The 20367-nt window shown below is 45.6% G+C and overlaps 1 protein-coding gene across 1 annotated transcript in view; it reads right to left on the bottom strand.

Moving 5' to 3' along the window:
* LOC130490731 (chromobox protein homolog 2-like) overlaps positions 1 to 11307 on the bottom strand; it is a 122406-nt gene extending 111099 nt beyond the window's left edge. The window contains exons 1-5 of the mRNA XM_056864542.1: positions 11197 to 11307; positions 11058 to 11101; positions 8666 to 8731; positions 6882 to 6951; positions 4639 to 6006 (exon numbers count right to left, since the gene is read on the bottom strand). Of these exons, the coding sequence (XP_056720520.1) occupies positions 4651 to 6006; positions 6882 to 6951; positions 8666 to 8731; positions 11058 to 11101; positions 11197 to 11268 (1608 nt within the window). The 5' untranslated portion in view covers positions 11269 to 11307 and the 3' untranslated portion in view covers positions 4639 to 4650. The remainder of the gene's footprint in view (positions 1 to 4638; positions 6007 to 6881; positions 6952 to 8665; positions 8732 to 11057; positions 11102 to 11196) is intronic.
* Between the last annotated feature and the right edge of the window lie 9060 nt (positions 11308 to 20367).

The following is a 20367-nucleotide window of genomic DNA, read 5'->3' as shown; positions in this document are numbered from 1 at the left end:
AAAAGGAGTACCCTGGAATAATGGGAAACTGCTGTACATTAAAACTACAGATGGAAAAATAATGTATTAAGAAATTTAACAGCTGCACGGGTGCCTGGTAGGTAACAAAGAAAGAATGTACCAGGGCAAAAGTGAAATATATTAGTGAAACACTGCAAAGCTCATTATAACAAGGTACCCACAAATACACACAAAATAAAGTTAGGGCCCAAGACATTTTATTCATGACAGTGGGGTTTCTGGGCAGCGGAAAAGCTAGTACCCACTCTTGCATTCTCAGTTGCATGAATGGACCTCTTACCTCTAACCAGCAACAAATCCCTTTAATTCATTAGAAGCCAGTCCAGCAGAACAAGGCCTTCTTTCCTTGTGAAAAGATGCTGGCCTCAACAAAGCCGGAGGGTCGCATGTCTCTAACAGACAGCTGTCAGCTCTATTAGCCAAACAGACCAATTTACCGTAAGCCCTAGCATATTATGAAGTCTTTCCTCTTACTCTGCTTCAAAACCCTGTCTCTTCATAAGGACCTTTAACACTTACTCAGTTGTGATAAAAACATGAAACTGTTGCCAGCAAACACAGTTTCCAAAAGGCACACTGAAGAGTTAAAAGGGATTTAGATTCATAAAGGCCAAATACATAATAAACATCTGATGGACCACAAAGGCAGTGAGATGGCAGCCATCAAAGTTCCTGTATTTACTACAAAAGTAGGACTTGCCAAATTTACCCACCCCCCACAAAAGCCATTCTTACTGCATCTTGACCTTCATGTCTGAACCGGGCCAGGCTTTGCCAAGAGCTTTTTAGAACTGAAGTATGTCCATTACCCAGAATCACAAAGGGAGAATTGCCTGAGCTTAAAACTAACATGCAGAAAGAAGTATCAATGTAACATTGTATTTTTGGCACCGAGAGAAAGAGACAGACTGATCCTTGGCTTAAAAAAAATACTAGACCACATGGCCCCAGAGTTTATCCCATGTAAACTTTGCAACAGAAATTCACGTCCCCTGAAGCAGTCATTCTACCCCACAGTGTAGGTGTGTAGCTAGAACTAAAGGGGATGGCAGACATAGAACAAGGACACCTGACTGGAGAAAAAAAAAGGAGGGGAATACAGATCCCTGTAAAGTGTACATGCATTCACAATTAAATGTTAAAATTTAAGTCTATTTACAAAGATGCCTTTAAGAAGAGAGCATAACTCTCAAATCTACAGAGCACATGAGAACAAATGGCACGGCCTTCTAGCATACTAGCAAAAGAGCTGTTTGCTGAGGTCTGGCCAAGGTTCCTTGATGCTACCTAGTTGTTATGCTGTCAAAAGGAGGTATGTCATCAGCAGTGTGCTAAGCAGTGATTCCCTGGGGGAGGTGTTGTAACCAGTTCTCTTAACAATGCTGAGTCCGTCTTTTCAGGTCTTGCAAACAGGGGCCAACGTATCAACTCTGCATGGAACCAAAACTATACTCAGCTTCCCTCACTCTGCATTGCAAAAGGACTATGAGGAGCCACCACCAGAATCTGTATCCAAACTGTTCTTAGATACTCGGTACATTATTAGAAACTTGCACCCCAAATGTAAACACAACCACTTAGAACCAAAACCTATTAGTTTATATGAAATTTACTTCTAAGTAAGCAAACTCAGGATCACAGGCTGAGGTGAGTATTTAAGTAGCAGAGATACTTGACCAATATAAATGGAAGCAGTATCTTATCCATGGGTTGCAGCGTCCCCTTTTCTCATCTTTGTTTATGCTACCACCACATGAACTCCAACGGATATAGGATGCACAGACAAGACAGCGACAGCAGGAAACCAACAGGCTCAGTCACTGGATTTCAAACAGGATCCAAAGTGAATGGTCCAAAAGCTAGCAAGCCACCCCCTTTGGGTAGCATGACATGCATCAAACCTATTCAGGACAGACAGACCCAACACACAACACCTCTTGGCAATCAAGTATTTGTCCGTAGAAGTCACTCCAGGACAATACACTCTAGATTGCAAAAGCCATACAGCTATACTGAAACTTGGCCATGTGCCCCTAGATAATTCAGGTCTGGAGGCCTTTGCCTATGCATACTACAGACACTCCCTGTTCCCAAGCAATGCTGCAGCTTCTAATACAGTGCCATGTACCAATGTAAATGAACAAGCCATCTGCAAGATGGAATGATAAAACAGAGCTCAGGGAAACATATTCAACAGTGTTATTGCAGACCTCAGGACTTTTGATGCCAGTACTTGCATCACTCCCAATCCTACACTACTAATTTGTCTAATAATCTGCTACAGAGGACGTTGCTGGTGTAACAGAGGTACTAATTTCAGAGCCCACTGATGGATGTTTCTAGGTGCCTATGTGGCAGCACACAAGTTGCCCTGCGAGGACATTGTGGGTTGGGAACCCATGCAAGGAATATACTGAAATCCTGGTAAATTAGCAGGAGAAGAACCATCTGGAGTCCTATAAAATACAGTCAAAAATTGCTCAGTGCTAGTCCAAGCCTGGAATATAATGGTTGGCCCCAATGAGACATTTGACATGGGAAAAACAATATAAACCGAAACTGAGTCACAACCTGTCTTTAGGAAAGCCAAGGCCCAACACAGACTTTGGTGCTGGATTCTTTCTTGCTTTATGCCCTGTCATCAAGGCTCCTGTCACACTAAACAAACAACATAAGACCAAGGCATACAATACCTATATACAGTTGCACACTTCAATAAAGGAGAAAAAAAACAGAGTTTTTCAGAATATTAGAGTGGAATGTTTTGTGGTTGTTGCAAGTAAGGGTGTGCAGCAAAGAGTCAGTATGAGAGAGGCTGTTTTCTAAATACTGAGTCTTTAACTTAGTTTGGTCAGCATACATCAACATCATTCCCTTACCTCACTTGCCTCTTCTAAGTTGGATTCCCATCAGGACCACCTCTGCTCCCAAGATGGTTACTATCTTTTTTTACAGATCAGGCTGCTACAGCAGTTCCACACAGTACTGAGAAGACATGTTTGTATAGCCTCTGTATTAAAACCTCAGGGCCACTTCCCATACAAAATTTCAACTTGGAAATTTTAAATCTAATGACTGAGGGATATAAGGACTGAAATAAATCTTGCCACTGACAATATAGCCTTGGGATCCCTGTCACTTGATGAAGGGTTGTCAAATAATAAGTATAAGCGGGCAAACTGCATGGTGGTGGTATTCCGAAAAACTGAGATGAACAAATGTGGCGAGCATGAAAAGTAGTGCTGTTATAATCAAGCTCTTTAATGCACTTTTTAATTTTGGCGAAAGCTCCAGTTTTCTCAAGATCTGATATCATATCCTGCAAGAAGCCCAACAGTAACAATTTCTCATCCAAGATTTTTTGCCATGAGGATTTAAGAGTCATGCTTCAAAGAAGCTAGGAGCCCCTCCGTGCTAAAGCACAGCTTAAGTTATAACTTAAAGGCAGCCAGCCATGCTCTAGCTTTGAGCGACATTTGACCAAACTCGGAGCAAAGGGTAATGCCAGCAGCGCATCGAGGGGCATATAAGCTATTAGTATGCATGTGAGGTTTTTAGCTGCATGTATGCATCCTGGGAAGGCACCATGGGCCGTAGTTTCCCAGTGCATGGAAAACCTCTGTACGTGGTGACCGTAAGTAGAAGTACTTTCTATTAGTTGTTTCTTAGTTACATGCATATGTTCATGTGTACATACACACATAGGTGATAATGGGGGAAAAGGGAGAAAACGTACGCTGGCACCTGGCAGGTGGAAAAGGTTGCTGTGTTATGGATGGATTTTGTTCTGGGAGCACGTCAAGAATGTTTTTTCAAACAATTTCTTGCATGCTCCAGTACAAGGGTTGATAGATGGCACTGATGTTACCTGGGGCCAATGCTCAGTCTGAGTCCCGGGAAATAGCCAACAGGCAGCTTGGCCTAATAGTCAATAGCACCTACTGTTCCTAGGCCCAGCACCTCAAAGCTCTGAGGACAATGTCCTCTTCTGCACCATCCCTTTCAGCTTCCAAAGCAAGGCAGACTTAAGGAAATGTAAACAATATTCCCATTTCACACAGCCCTTTTGTAGCCACCTAAATGTTAAAATTCTTATTCAAGTTTAGGCTGGGTTTCACTGTCCCAAGCTCACAAGGTTCAGATATTATTTGGTGGAATAAGTTTCCTTGGATAACACAACGCAATAGTAGAAGTTTGTCTTTAGAATCCTTCCCCACAAACTTACCAGGCAGCTGGATACACAGTTTTCTGCCAGTTCAAACCATAAAGCTAAGAAATCCAAGTACAGTAAAACCTGGGTTAATAGCCTCCTTTTATATTGGGTGATTTCAACTAAAGCCAATCCTTGTGAAAAAGAATCCTCACCCCAGCCTCTCTCTCTCTCTCTCTTTTTTGGCAGCTGCATAACAAGCACTCTCTATAGTCTTCAAGGAATTTCCACAGATTAGACTAGCAGAAGCCACAAGCTCTCCAGTCAACAATTGGACACTCTCTCAATGCAGGTTCACCACTTACTAGACCACAGCTTATTAAGGGTAAGAACATCCAGGTCAGGTCTCCCCTTCTGACATCCAAAGTGATAGTCAGTCAGTCAGTGAGAAAGGAGAAAAATGTGACCCCCTATATGTTTCAGTAATGCCTAAGATTAAAAAAGCCAACACTAGTTGGGGATTCCTTAACTGTCACTGTGATCAGGTTAGCCGTCACATCTGTGACAAAGACATGTTCGATGAGACTGCGAGTGGGCTTCCAATCCTGGCTAGTTTGAATGGAGACAGACATATTCTGGCCTGCTCCAGGGAAAGACGCAGAATCTCTGTCTGAATCAGAGCTTGTTTCCTCTTCTCCGGTACTCATTTCTGACAGGGCTGATGTTTTGTGATTTTCTGCTGTGGTACATCCCTCCTGTGCACTTGTGGTAGTGCTTTTTGTTGTCAAATCTTTTTCGCCAGTGGCTGTTCTTTGTGCCGGCTTTTCACTTTTGTGAGCATCTGTATCTGAGTTTGCAGTGTTTGATCCAATGGTTGGCCCACTGCCTTTGAGCAAACCTGTGCTCATAGCTACAGTGCTGCTAGCACTTTTGGCCACTGTCCCACAAGTGTGCCGAGGAAGGATGCTCCCTCCAGTGGAATTTGGTCCATTTTTCACACTCTGTAGATTTAAAGCTTGGAGACTGAGCTCTTGATTAGAAGCTAGCTGACTGCTGGGAGAGCTGGCAGGAACCTTGTTTCCATTGTGCAAATTCTGAGCACCAGCACCAAACCCTGTTTTCTGTTCCCCCAATGCATTGCCACTAGGTCTCTTTGTCACTTTGGACCCTTGTACAGTCAACTCCAGATCCCCGACACTTTTCTGTTTTTTCAGTTTTAAATCCAGTCCTAAGCCACTCTTGCAAGACATGGCTGACTTGAGTGTCAGCCTTCCCACAGTTGAAGTATCTGCTGAGCTCTGGTTCTGTGACATCCTGCTCATATAATGTACGATGGAGCTCTGCCAACTGATACCACAATTTGGGCTTCCAGGCGAGTTACCTTTCACAATACTAGACAGGTTGTCAGTAGAAGATGCTCCAGAACAAAACCCACCAAATGCACCCTGCGCTTCCTTCATGTGGGATTTAAGCATGGCAATGCCAGAACTCTGAGCATTGTGTTGTGGTTGCATCTTGCCCATCAGCTTGGCTCCTCCTCCTCCCATGTCTTTCCGATTAGTTTTCAGCACTTTTGTTATATTGATGGTCCTCTTTGCTGTCTTCTGTTCTGGAGGTATTGGCTTCCGCCCTCGCTTTTTCCTAACAGGGTCCTTGTTGTCAGGCTTGGCAACCAGAATCTGAGCTTTCTTTTGTGGCACAGGGTGACTGTCTCTACTCCGTTGCCCTCTCTTTGTATCAATGTCACTCTCATCTTCTTCCTCAGAAGAGGAAGATGAAGAGGAGGAGGATGAAGAAGAGCTGCTGGATTTGCTCTTCGGTGGCGCCTCAGGTTCCTTTGAAAACAAAGTTAAAAAACAAAGAGTGAGACAACTCTAACATGATCTGGTTCATCACTAGTAGTGAAGGATTTTGGAGAGCAGTTACAGTGCAGTCCTAAACGGAGTTACCTCCTCTAAGTCCAATTAAATGAATTTCTGTAAACCATCTTGAGTTTCTGAAAGAAAGATGGACATAAAATAAGTAAACTCAATAAAGGGCTTAGAAGGGTATAACTGTTTAGGATTACACAGTTAGTGCTCTCACCTGCAGTAAACTAAAACAGCTCAGTTAACCGAACTGGTTTATAGCAGCTCTCACCTGCAGTAAACTAAAACAGCTCAGTTAACCGAATTGGTTTATAGCACATTAGCTTTTTGCTATTAAAGAGCTCTCTCTCTCTGTGCACGCAAACAACCAAGATAAGGTTTATGCAAGGCCACATTATACTAAGCTGGGAATAGCAGGAGTATGTTCTATCTGGACAGCCTCCTCCTTTTCAAACCTCAAACCATTTCCACTTTCTTTAATAAAGTTTCCAACTGCAATCAGGTTTATGATTACTTACTTCCCTGGTTGCCTACGAAGAAAAAAAATCACTCCATGTAACCAAGCAAGTTTGTCGTGCTGTGAGAAAAAAACCTGGCTGCAGCACGTGGCTCAAATATTAGCCAACTATGCCTAATGTCATCATGTTCAAGGTAACATATGCAGATAGAGAGCAGGGTCAAGCATACTACACTAGTCCTGCCTCTAACCTACCTGTTTGCCTCAATACGGGGTCTGAGCCTATGTGCAGGATGTTTATGTATAATGTACAAACAAGCACTCCTCCCTGCTCCTCAAGCCTGCATTGCACCTCCACCTACTTCCCTACAGTCCCCTTACTCACAACATTTTTCCTGGGCCTGCCTCTAGGCCTCTTGCCCCTTTTCCGATTTTGGACTTCTTTCTCATGTTCTCTGAAAAGACAATAACACATCATCAACAGATTCATTTCCACTCTAAACAAAGCAGCTTGCTTTTGATTAGTCTTCTACACAGTCTTCTATCTTTGTTTTTTACTGTTTTCCTTTGTTATCATTTCCAACATCTGTAAATTCTCATACATAAGTTCATCACCACCAACCTCTAGAAAATCATATGAATTGCACCAGGCAGGGAGAACAAGGCAACTTAAGCTCAGGATTCTGTCTTCAGACACTAGGCAGTTATCAATTTCAATAATACAATTTTGAGAAAGAATATTTTCTTGCAAATCACTCTTTTCATATCAAGCATGACTTGTTAAGTCTCTATTATCCTGTTGTCATCTTTCTTCTAAGAATTAAGGCACTGAAAAGCATAGCTTTCACGAGGATTACATTCTGAATAATTTTACTTTATTTTCTTTATTTTGTGCTATAATTAGAACTGCACATAGTATTCTTAAATGCAATCATCTGAATATTTCACAGGAATGCAAGTGGTGAGGGGAAGTTACCTGTCCGAAGCACACAGCCAACTGATGGGGCTACATGAAAAGCAGTATTAGACCCTCAAGAGGAGCCAGGGAGCCAGCTGAACCTTTAACTGTGGTAACGACTCACAGATGGGGAGGGGGTGAGGCCACTTATAGATGCTACAGAGGAAGCTCTCACTACCCTCCTCCTTTCAAAGCAGGAAAGCAGTTTGATGGCTATGAGAAACCAGGCACGAAACAAGAGCCACCACAGCTGGCAGCAAATCTCACAAGCATGGAAAGCTGTCTGAACCAGCAGAGGCCATTTCTGGACCCCATTACAAGAGGGCACTTTGCAGGAATGTATCTCCTTACATCTTTAACTCCAAGCTTTGGAAGAATGCTATGCATGCAGTTCCGATTATATTGGAAGGGGGGGAGGGCACATATAGACATATACCTTTCTTCTTCTTTACCCCCCTCCTCCCCGAGCTAGGATGTGAGGCCTGGAAAGACTTGTGCGGCTAGTTTTGAGTTTTTTCTAATATTGTGGTGGCTTCTTCTGTTGCAGGTCACCAAGTTCCAGAGAACCTGCATTTCTCAGCTTTCTGACAATTTTTAAAACTTGGTGTATATGTAATCAGGTATTTCATTCTTGTGTATATCCAGAATTCTGTTGCTTAATTATCCATGTCCGGAGAGGTCCTTTTGGAGATCTCTGCAATTTGCTCTAGATCTCAATAGCCTTGAGTGGTATCTTTGCTATGTTATACACTGGCTGCCAGAAGAAGTGGCTATTACAATCCACCTGGTGATAGCCAATGACATGAGTCAGTACATTCCCCTAAAGTTCTCATTTCCCTTGTAAAGGTTGAGGTATGCTCTGTGTGTCCCATTAGCAGCAGGCAGGAGTTGACTATGCATCAGTAGTCCTTTAAAGGATTTTTTCATATAACACTAAGCCTCTTACTTGCTTAGTTGTGAGAATATTACTAATACAAGAAAGAAACTGGCAAAGATACTTTAATTATAGCCAAAATGAATGGTACCAAATTGGGAAAATCGAAAAAGAAGCAGCATGTGAACAACCACCATGCACATTCAAGCTTACTATAGCCCCTTAAAACCCATCATGGTTAAGAACTAAGGAAAGGTTTCAGTTTAGGAGGAAAACAAGGAACATACAATAAGCTATTCTGTCTCCATACTCCCATCAACAATTAGAGCTTACTCACTTTTTCTGAAAGGCCAGCAGAAGTCTGGGATCAAGAATGTTCTCTTCAGGTTCCCAGCTGTTGTGCCTGGAAAAAAAGTAACAAGTAACTGCAAGAACTAATTTCATAAAATAAATAGTTGGCAAGTAAGATAGCCCCAAGCTAGCCCAATCTTGTCAGATCTCAGAAGTTAAGCAGGGTAGGCCCTGGTTAGAATTTGGATGGGTGACCTCCAAGGACTACCAGGGGTGTGATGTGGAGGCAGGCAATGGCAACACCTCCAAGCTTCTCTTGCCTTGAAAACCCTACGGGGTCGCCATAAATCAGCTGTGACTTGACGGCACATGCACACAAGTTAAATTGTAATAAGAAATACATAGTTACTATTGTAAATGCCTCACTTTGGGGGCCATGCATGCCTCCTTCTCCAAATATGCTAGAAGTAGTTTCATTTCCTAGATAGATCTTGAGCACTACAGCCCCAGCAGTACAGAACAGTTATACTGGCAAGCGAGTACCTTCATTCTTAGAGTGGATTAAAAAAACAGAATGCAGACCTTGAAACAAGTGAGAGTTTAACGGCTTGTGACAGGGCAGGTTCAATTTGCTTAATGGGCAGGGGAAGCAATCTGAGTATTTGCTCGACAGAAGGAACGCTTTGGCTAGATGATGGAGACCTTGCAATCATCGTGCCAATAAAGGTGACGGAAACGGAGAGACCTTGCAAAAGTGCGTTTGGGGCACTAAGGTGAGAACTCAAGGAACGAAAGCGCAAACAATGGGTTTGCGAGGCCAGCTGGCGGAAGGAGTAAACGGAGAAGGTTCCTCTCTTTGCCTTAACCCCCCCCCCCCCCATCAATTGATATCTCAGGTTTCAGAAGGGACTCCATAGGCAACCAGGGCCCCGTTCGCACTTCTGCGCTGGGGCCCGGGGAGCACACGCCTAGCTGCTGCCCCTGCTACCAAGGGGCACAAGAGTGGCCAGGGCAGGGCATTCGGGGGAGCGGGAACGAGACAGAAGCATGCAACACATGGGACTGAGATAATTCACAGTGGGTAGCCGTGTTAGTCTGTCTGCAGTAGTAGAAAAGAGCGAGAGTCCAGTAGCATCTTAAAGACTAACAATAATATTTTCTGGCAGGGGATGAGCTTTTGCGAGCCACAGCTCACTTTTTCAGACAAGAGTCCAGTAGCACCTTAAAGACTAACACAAATATTTTCTGGCAGGGGATGAGCTTTTGCGAGCCACAGCTCCCTTCTTCAGACAAGAGTCCAGTAGCACCTTAAAGACTAACACAAATATTTTCTGGCAGGGGATGAGCTTTTGCGAGCCACAGCTCACTTTTTCAGACAAGAGTCCAGTAGCACCTTAAAGACTAACACAAATATTTTCTGGCAGGGGATGAGCTTTTGCGAGCCACAGCTCACTTTTTCAGACAAGAGTCCAGTAGCACCTTAAAGACTAACACAAATATTTTCTGGCAGGGGATGAGCTTTTGTGAGCCACAGCTCACTTCTTCAGACAAGAGTCCAGTAGCACCTTAAAGACTAACACAAATATTTTCTGGCAGGGGATGAGCTTTTGCGAGCCACAGCTCCCTTCTTCAGACAAGAGTCCAGTAGCACCTTAAAGACTAACACAAATATTTTCTGGCAGGGGATGAGCTTTTGTGAGCCACAGCTCACTTCTTCAGACAAGAGTCCAGTAGCACCTTAAAGACTAACACAAATATTTTCTGGCAGGGGATGAGCTTTTGTGAGCCACAGCTCACTTCTTCAGACAAGAGCTCACGCTGTGGCTCACGAAAGCTCATCCCCTGCCAGAAAATATTTGTGTTAGTCTTTAAAGTGCTACTGGACTCTTGCTCTTTTCTACTACATGGGAAGGAGAGACAAACTGCGGAGGGGGGACTTTCGTGGGGAAGGGCAGGGCCATTTATGCATGGGCCGTTTTGCCCTGGATTGGCCGCTCCCTAGATGCCCATTGCCCCCCGTTTGAATGTTCAAAACTCCGCCCGAGGGATTGTTTTTTCCCTTCCGAGTTTTGCGAATTCGGATGGGAAAAACGTGCCTCCAGAGAGCCGCAACCCCAAGGCGAAACCTCCCACGGCGAAACGGCCGCGGCGACGAGGAGAGCACCAACCGATCGCCGGCCAACAAAAGGCAGCGCTGCGGGAGGGAGGCAGCGTCGCGAAAACCACCGCGCGCAAGCCCGAAAGTAACTCGCGGCGCCCTGGGAGCGAGCGGCCCCGGCCTGGCTTGCCCCAGCTCTCCGCTCGCCTGGGCCCAGCAGCCCGGGTCCCAAAGCCACGCCCCTGCACGCACACACACCCTCCCCTCCCCTCCTTTGCTTCTGCAGCCCAACGGCCGGCGGGCGCTGCGCTCAGCTGCTGGGTTCATTGTCCGGACTCACTTGGAAGACCAGCCCCGCCACTTCACCAGATACTCCAGCTTGCCCTGCGGGGGGAGAGAAAGGGAGGGGCGCGTTAGCGAGGGGGCTCTGCCCGGCTCGTCCCCCCCCCCGGCCGCCTCGCCTCGCCTCGCCTGCCCACCTTGCGGAGCCGCTTGCTGAGGATGCACTCGGCGGCGAAGACCTGCTCCCCCACGCTGCTCAGCTCCTCCATGGCGCCGGCGGGGCTCCCTCCGCCTCCTCCTCCTCCTCCGCCGCCTTGCCCGCAGCGCGGCCCGGGCAGGAGGCTCCGCGAGCGCGCGAGCGAGCGCGCGCCCCTCCTCGCCCGCGGCCGGGCCCCCCGAGCCAGGAGCCAGCGCGCGCGCCCCCCGCACCGACCCTCCTTCCCTGGGCGGCTGGCGTACACAATGCGGCGCGCGCGCAGCCGGCTCCGCCTTCCCACGCCCTGCTCAGGGGCGCCCCAAATTCCCGCCGGGCCAATGAGAAGCGAGAGGGCGGGGACTGGTCGGGGACCGGGGGGTGGGCGAGAGAGAGAGAGAGAGAGAGAGCAGAGCGGCGGCTATTGGTTGCGGGGGTGGACGCTGCTCGCTTGCAGGGAGTTGGGGGTTAGGGAGGTTCTTGGTTCCCGGGGCGTCATCCTCGGGAACGCAGTAGCATCTCCGTCCCGGGCGTCCTGCGCGGCTCCTAAGCATTCTCCACCGGAAACTCTCCCCCGAATAAGTACCGCTGTTGGTGATTTCGGACGAAGTTGGGCTGCGTGCGTGGTTTGGGACGTTAAAGGCGAAGTTTGCCTTTCCGGCATGGGGTGAGCGTCGCAGGCCGCTCCAAAGGAACGTGTTCCGCTTTGATTCGGGGCGTTGGAGCTCGGGAGCAGCGCCTTTGGGCGGGGTTGTCGTCCGCCCGGGCGTCGCCGGATGCCATGATCGCTGCGAAAAACCTTTTTGCTTAGAACAGAGACATCGGAAGATGGTAAAGAGTACTGACCTGTTAAGGAGGGGGTGGTCAGTATTTGCAGCAGTTCACAAATTAACAAAATCTGGATGGTCAAATTAACAGAAGGATGGCCAGATTAACAGAATTCCTACATGGAAATGATATGGAAGAATTCCAAAAAACGTGGGCAAAGGCCGTCACATATTGGGATAAACTGGCAAAAATGGATGTTACTATTTTAGTTAGTGAGTTATAGAAACAAGTTTATTTACTTTTCTATTATTACTATTAATAACTTTCAAAACTGTATACACACTTCTGCGGAAGTCAGGTGATGGGTCACTTTTTAAGGTGGGTGGAGGGTCAAAAGGGTATTTTTGCTTTGTTGAACTTTATAACTTTGTATAATTATAATTGATACTCTTGTATTTTCTTTTTATGTTTTTTGTTATTACTGTATTTGTTTTGTTTTATATTATAAAAATAAAAAATACACTAAAAAAACAAATTAACAAATTTAAAAATTGGGGTGCTTGTGGATTAAATAGTGTGTGTGTGTGGGGGGGGGGAAGAGTTGGGAGGGGATATATATAAATATAGTGGTGAGGGGTGAGCTATGAGCCAGAAAACACTGACTGCAATCTCACCCCTTGAGCTCAGTTGTGGCTTTACAGACTGTTATCCACCCTAGCATTCCTCCAACATGGGATAATACCTTTTAAGAGATTGCCAAGATAATGGAAGCAGTACTAAACAGGTCTACTCAAAAAGTGTCATTTTGTTCAATGGGGCTTGCTCCCAGAAAAAGTATTCTTAAGATTGCAGCCATAATGTGTAAAAAGTTCTTTAAATGCTTTAAAAAATCACCGTATGGATATCTAGTTATCTCTTATGTAAGAGATATAGTGGCTAGAGTGCTGGACTAGGTCGATTTCAGCTCTCTAGGAGGCTAGCTGGGAGATCTTGAGTAAGTCACACACGCTCATTCTGATCTACCTCACAGGAGATAGATAACGATGGGTAGCCGTGTTAGTCTGTCACTAGCAGTAGAAAAGAACAAGAGTCCAGTGGCACCTTAAAGACTAACAATATTTCTGGCAGGGTATGAGCTTTTGTGAAGTGAAATCTGAAGAAGATAGCTGTGGCTCACGAAAGCTCATCCCCTGCCAGAAATGTTGTTAGTCTTTAAGGTGCCACTGGACTCTTGCTCTTTTCTGCTACCTCACAGGCTTCTTGTGAGGATAAAATGGAGCAGGGGGAGGATGCTGTAAGCCCAGTGGGGAGAAAAAATAATTGAAATAAATATATTTCAGGAGCGAAATCAAGCAAGGAAGCTTTTCTAAGGCTTATACATTTAGTGCTTTTTTGTCTGGTTGTCTTGAGGGGCATTTGAGACCACAGCTATGAGAGGCGCAAGTTGTATTTCTGCAGTGCTAGCTTCTTAATAAGTGAAGTTTAGCTGAAGTTCAATTAATGGAGGGTAGATTGACCAATCACTGTTGGCTATGATGGCTTAATGGAACCTCCATGTACAGAGCTGGTATACCTCTGAATAGCAAATGCTGAGGACAATTGAGAGGAAAACGCCTGTCTGTTGTGAACTCAGAGCTATCTGGCTGGCCTATCTTAGTCTAACATTCTATTGAACTTGGTCTGTTTCACCAAGGCAGTTTTTAGGTTTGTAATAAATGAGCGTGTTAATAGAAGATGAGGAGCCCAGTGGCGCAGAGTGTTAAGCTGCAGTGCTGCAGTCAAAAGCTCTGCTCATGACCTGAGTTCGATCCCGACGGAAGTCGGTTTCGGGTAGCCAGCTCGAGGTTGACTCAGCCTTCCATCCTTCCGAGGTCGGTGAAATGAGTACTCAGCTTGCTGGGGGTAAAGGGAAGATGACTGGGGAAGGCACTGGCAAACCACCCCGCAAACAAAGTCTGCCTTGGAAACATTGGGATGTGATGTCACCCCATGGGTCAGGAATGACCCGGTGCTTGCACAGGGGACCTTTACCTTTTTAATAGAAGATAACAGGTTAACACTGCAGTACTGCTAAGGAAGGAGAAAAGAAACTTGTGGACACATGAGATTCTCAGATCACTCTTCCCACCTCCGAATACTGCCCTTGCAATTGCTGGCTCTGATCTGAGAACGTGTGGAGAAGAGCATCTGGCACACTGTCACTGTTTGAGCCTTCTGTTAACATTCATCAATGGGGTTGGTGTTGGAACATAAGGGGGCCACAAGTATTATAGAGGATTCAGTGTTGCATGCTGACCAAGGGCACTGGGTGCTAATTAATGTGATCAAACCTATATGTGTGTGTGTGTGCATGCTTTGGCTCAGAGTGTAATGTGGGTTTGAGTACAGGATATGATGGATTTGTCAGATCAGATTCTTTGTGATGGATATCATGGACATCTTTTCTATTACTTTTTAAATTGTTTAAGCCTTTCTTTTCTGACCCAACTACCTGGAAGACCTGCACATTCTTAACTATTGTTTTGTTTTATTTACTTGATATATACCCTGCATTTCTCCCCAACGGGAACCCAAAGGAGGCTTACAACATTCTCCTTTCCTCCATTTTATCCTCACAATAATCCTGTGAGTTAAGTGAGGCTGAGAGTATGTGACTCGCCTAAGGTCACGGAGCAAGTTTACACAGAAGAGAGGGGATTGTAACTTGGGGATTCCAGATCCTAGTCCAGGGGTGGGAAACATCAGGCCCAGGAGCCACATAAGGCCCACAAAAGCATTTGGTCTGGCCCTTCATGGGTCCTGGCAGATCTCTAGCTCAGAAGGATCTAAGACTGGCGACCCACCCTCTCCCGCAGACAGGAATAGCCTCTATTCAAGGTGGATGTGAGTTTGTTTTGCTGAGAAAAGGAACCTTCTTTCCCCCTTTCAGAAGAGTCATTAGCTATGGAGCTGCTAGGACCGCCCAAGAAACTGTTAACCCTTTCCCGCCTGGGCCGTGGAGAAACATATTCCCTCTGTACTACAAGAACGCTGGGGGCGGAAGTGGTGACAATGGAGGGGTTAAAGGGGGCAGGGCCAGAATGCGCGGGAGCGAGTTCTTAGCCAGTGTGTCCTCATTTCATCTCTGCAGGCAGAGGCAGCAGGAGCCGGCTGTGGAATCCGGCCCCAACCATGCGGAGCAGGAGCCACTCCAGCGTGCGGCTGGATGGCTCTGCCCGGTTGATGCAACAGACCATCCTGTGCCACCAGTGGGTGAGTGCATCACCGGTTGGATGCCTGCCTGCTTGCCCACACCAGGGGGGTCATCTGGGCAGCTGCCTGCTTGGGGATTGGTCGGTACCCCCTCTCCTTTCTGGTTCTTTCCCCTCTAAGTTCTGCAAAAGACGGCAAGGGCAGGAAAGTGCCGGATGGGGACATTACTGGACTGGGCTCCTTCGCCTACAAGCCCCAAGCGACTTGTTGCTCACTCAGTCTAGTGTTTGCTGCCCTGCCTGAATCTCTTGGGCCCAGCTGGGGATGGCAGAGCTCAAAAGTGAGTCGCTCTACGTGGCAGACACTCGGAGCTGTCTCCTGTTGTGCCTCTTGGCTAAATGTTTGATCAAATATAGCAGGCTAATTTTTAAGTTGCTAATTTTGCATGGCCCGCGAATGATGTTATAAATATCCAAATGGCCCTTGGCAGAAAAAAGGTTCCCCAAACCTTCCCTAGTCCTACATTGTTACTACCACACTACATAATAGAAGGAAAGATATGGTGACATGGATAATTCTAATTCCTTGGTCCCATTATTTAGGTTTAGATTATCGACCATGATTTCTAAATTAAGAAAAGCTTGTGATATGTTACAAACTCAGGCCAATGTAATTGTGTCAACACACTTCTCAGTCAGACCTGATTCTGGGATGGCGTGAGATATGTTCAAACAGAAATAAGGTGGAAGTCCTGCGGCACCTTAAAGACTGAAAGACTTTATTCCAGCATAAATTTTTATGAGTCTGAGTCAGTTTTCATGAGTCAGCACATCTGCCTAGCATGGCCAACTGGCCAGGAAACACATGTCCTGTTCCTTTAATAAAGTTTTAATATGCAGAAATGGCCAGCTGGAACTTTTCATGTCATGGAACTAAATATAATTGGATGATAATTGGTGCAGATTAAATTGATATTATAGGGACAACTGAAGGACCAGTTCAAATGTTGGCAGCCCACCACCTGGTTAAGCCTAATGCTGGAGTCCTGGTGGTTTTTTTTTTTTTGCTGCTACAGACTAACACAGCTATCCATCTGGAATTGTTGGACAGAAATAAGTAGACTTGCTTGCACAATGGAACCTTGTTCAGATTTTCTGACACCATCTTATCAAATATTGAATTCCAGATATCCTTGGAAAGTAGGGATGGATGTCTGCTGAACCCATAACATGAAGTCTCTGAGCATCACTTCCTTACTCATCAGGTGCTTTTAAATGTGGTTTTTGTTCTCCCAATGAATAATGATCTAATCTAAATAGAGTAGTACTAAATGATCTTAATAGATAATGATCTAAATAGAGTAGTCCTAAATGTTCCTAAAGCAAAAAAGAATATCTTAAACAAACCAGAAAAGTACTAAGAATTGTTTTTATGTCTGAAAACACAGTGATACAGGGAAGGGCATGGGTTTGGGGAAGGGCATGATCATGGCATTATGTACCAAAGGTGAGGAAGGGAAGGTGTGTGTGTAAAGTTGGGTTGTATGTGTAAGTAGTTGATAAGGGGCCCTGACCTGGATGACCAAGGCTAGCCTGATCTCGTCAGATCTCAGAAGCTAAGCAGGGTCAGCCCTGGTTAGTATTTGGATGGGAGACCCCAAGGAATACCAGGGTTGCTGTGCAGAGGAAGGCACTGGCAAATCACCTCTGTTAGTCTCTTGCCATGAAAACCCCAAAAGGGATCGCCATAAGTCGGCTGCCACTTGACGGCACTTTACACACACAGTTGATAAGGGTGTTACTTAAGGCAGTTGACAGTGTTAGGATTTATCCATAAATAAATTAGTTATTGTCCCTGCAGCCCTAATCCTAGGCAGTCCTACTCAGATGTAAATCCCACTGAAGTCATAGGACTGCACAATTAAAGCTCCATTTCAGGTTGCTAATTCCTGCTGAAAAGTTCGTTGCAAGCAGCAATGTAGCATGTGTGGGGCATTTCTGGAGGCCTTTAATCGACCCTGCCAGTGTAAGCTTATTTCCAAATAAACATTCATTTGGTAAATTGTGTTTGAAAGTTGCCAACCTTTGTCACAGCTTCCAACTATAATTTTCCTTGTGGTGTTAAAAGTCTAAGCCATGTTGCTATTTTTTTCAAACACCCCCTCTCCCTGCAAACTATTATTTTGAATTGTTTCTTATTAACGTAAATGCCACCTGTTACATTTGCAATGGACTGTGATGTTTCTAGGAAAATGAAAAGTACTGCCTAATGGCTTTAAATTACTATCAAATTTGAACCAAGGTTTGCAATAAGTGAGAATTCTGATGAGTTCGGGTGCCACAAGCTCTCAGGATGTTGAAGGAGACCAAGCCCTATGATGAAAGGCTGAAGGACTTGGGAATGTTTGGTCTGGACAAGAGGTGGTTGAGGGGGACATGATTGCTCTCTTTAAGTATTTGAAGGGCTATCTCTTTGAGAAGGGCAGGAAGCTGCTCCTGTTGGCAGCAGAGGACAGAACTCACAATAATGGGTTTAAATTAAGGGCAGAAAGGCACTGGCTAGATATTAGGAATTATTTTTATAGAAATAATTGTTCAGCAGTGGAAATAGCTTCCTAGGGAGGGGGTGAACTCCCCCTTACTGGCAGTCTTTAAACAGGGCTAGACAAACACTTGTCAAGGATGCTCTAGGCTGATCCTGCATTAAGCAGTGGGTTGGACTAGATAGCCTGTATGGCCCCCTTCCAACTCTATGATTCTAGGATAGCAAGGATGAAGCCCAAGGATAGTAAATTGGGTAATAAGGGTGTTTAAAGAGGCTTAGACACTACAGCTAGCCTATCAGTCAAAACAGGTGGTCAGGTATTGGGTATTGCTGAAAAACAGAGCAGGTGCATGGCAAAGGCTGCTGCAGATTGTTGTGGAAGGGTCTACATAATGAGCAGATTCAAAGATGCATAAAACTCCTATGTCTAGGCAGAGTTAGTGCCTCTGCATGCAAATTTGTGCTAACTTCCTGACTTGTGACTAGGACAATGAGGTGCTCTGTTGACTGATGCTGCTCCTGACCATGTTGGCCTTATTCAACCTTCTTCCTTTACATGTGAACAGCAGTTGGCCAGCTGTGCTTTGCTGAGCTGGCCAGAGGTTTTTGCAGAGGCAGTCGGATGCTTGGACTTGAACTTCTAGATTGCCCTCTGATGACTGGGCCTTCACTGCTGGGGAAGAATGAGAGCACTCTTTTGGAATCTCTGGGCACTGCAGAGAGAATTCTGGTTGACTTTCTTGCTTGGCAACCATCAAAAGAGCCTTGGCATTTTAAAAAACGAGATCCTGACTCATCTGGAGGTGCATAATTTTTTACTCCCTACCCAGGTATTCTCGAAAGCCTTGAGATGTTTTGTTGTGTGTCACAGAAACAACATGGTGCACATGATATTTTTCAGTAGCCAGGCACTGAGTGTTTTGTGTGGGATGGAGAGTTACTTGAGCATGTGTTATGAGATGATTTATTTAAAAGATTTTTATGCCCCTTTCTACCCAATCAGAGTCCACATGGTGGCAAACATTAAAACAATTAACATTCAGTTAAAATGATAAAATTAAATTAAAAACACATAAACACCAGAAGGAGGGCCAAGACTGGGTGCATGCCAGATGAAACAAAACGTTTCAGCTTGTTAGCCCTCATCCATTCCAAAACTGCCTCCAGGCACCTGTTCACAGCTACACAGCCTCCTTGGGATCTGCTTGTAGAGTGAGATAGAGCTGAGCGTCATCTGCATATTGGTGGCAACTCAGCCCAAATCACCCAGTGGCTTTACATAGATGTTGAAGAGCATAGGGGACAAGATGGAACCTTGTCGGCCAAAGGCCAAGGGGCAGAGCAGCAATCCCCCAGCACCACACTCTGAAACCTACCCTCCAGGTAGGACCGGAACCACAACAGGACCACTGCCTCCCAGTCCCAAAAGGCTATCCAGAAGGACATCATGATTGATGGTATCAAAAGCCACCAAGAGGTCAAGGAGAATTAACAGGGCCGTGCTCCCTCTGTCCACCTCCTGGTGCATTTTATCCACCCAGGGTGACAAAGGCCATTTCAGTCCCAAAACCAGGCCTGAAAACACATTGGAATGGATCTAAACAATCCGCTTCATTCAGGAATCTCTGAAGTTGGCCAGCCACCACTCGTTCAGTCACCTTGTTCAAGAATGGTACATTTAAATCTGGACGGTAGTTATTCAGCTCTTCTGGATCCAGAGCAGGTTTTTTTGGGTGTGCGCACACCACTGCCTGCTTCAAGGCGGGAGTGACCAACCAGTCTCTCAGGGAGACATTTACTATCTCTCACACCCAGTCTGCCAGCCTCCCCCCCCCCCAGCAGATTTAAGAAGCCAGGATGGGCAAGGGTCCTCTAGACAGGTGGTAGGTCTCAAACTTCCGAGAATTAGTTGTGCTTTTCAACAGGAGTATAAGCCATTTTATGCCTGTTGACCACCAGAGCCAAGCACTTCTCTGGTTACTCTGCCAGGGCCTTGCTTTTCCCACTGGATCCCACTGAATTCACAGGGAAGGGGCTGGGAAGATGCTGGGTGTGCTGCCTCAGTTCAGTCTTTTGAGTACATTTTAATCCCCTTCTTTCTCACAAGAGCCCTGTGAGGTAGGTCTGTCTGCTTCTTTGAGACAGTGGCTCAAGGTCACCCAGGGTGCTCCCCAACAGAGTAGGGATTTGAACCCAAGTCTCCCAGATGCTGATCCAACACTCTAACCTACTACACCACACAGGCTGTGTTGTATTACCTATAGCCCGACAAATTTTTTGCAGGCTGTCAGAAGTTAAGAAGACGAGGATCAGCAAATCTGTCATTCCTGGCAAAGCAAGACCAGGAAGTGAGTGGAGATTCTCTTTCCCACACAATTTCAGCTTGGGGTTCTGGAGAATATATCTCTAATCATAAAAAGCATAAGAAAAGCCATGCTGGATCATACCAAGGCCTATCAAGTCCAGCAGTCTGTTCACACAGTGGCCAACCAAGTGCCTCTAGGAAGCCCACAAACAAGACAACTGCAGTAACGTTTTCCTGACTGTGTTCCAAATCACCTAATCTAATGAGCATGCTCCTCTGATCCTGGAGAGAATAAGTATGCATCATGACTAGTATTCATTTTGACTAGTAGCCATAGATAGCCCTATCCTCCATGAACATATCCAC

This window comes from Euleptes europaea, chromosome 1, assembly GCF_029931775.1.
Source record: "Euleptes europaea isolate rEulEur1 chromosome 1, rEulEur1.hap1, whole genome shotgun sequence".
Classification (NCBI taxonomy): Eukaryota; Metazoa; Chordata; class Lepidosauria; order Squamata; family Sphaerodactylidae; genus Euleptes; species Euleptes europaea.
This window is presented reverse-complemented; position numbering and strand designations above follow the sequence as displayed.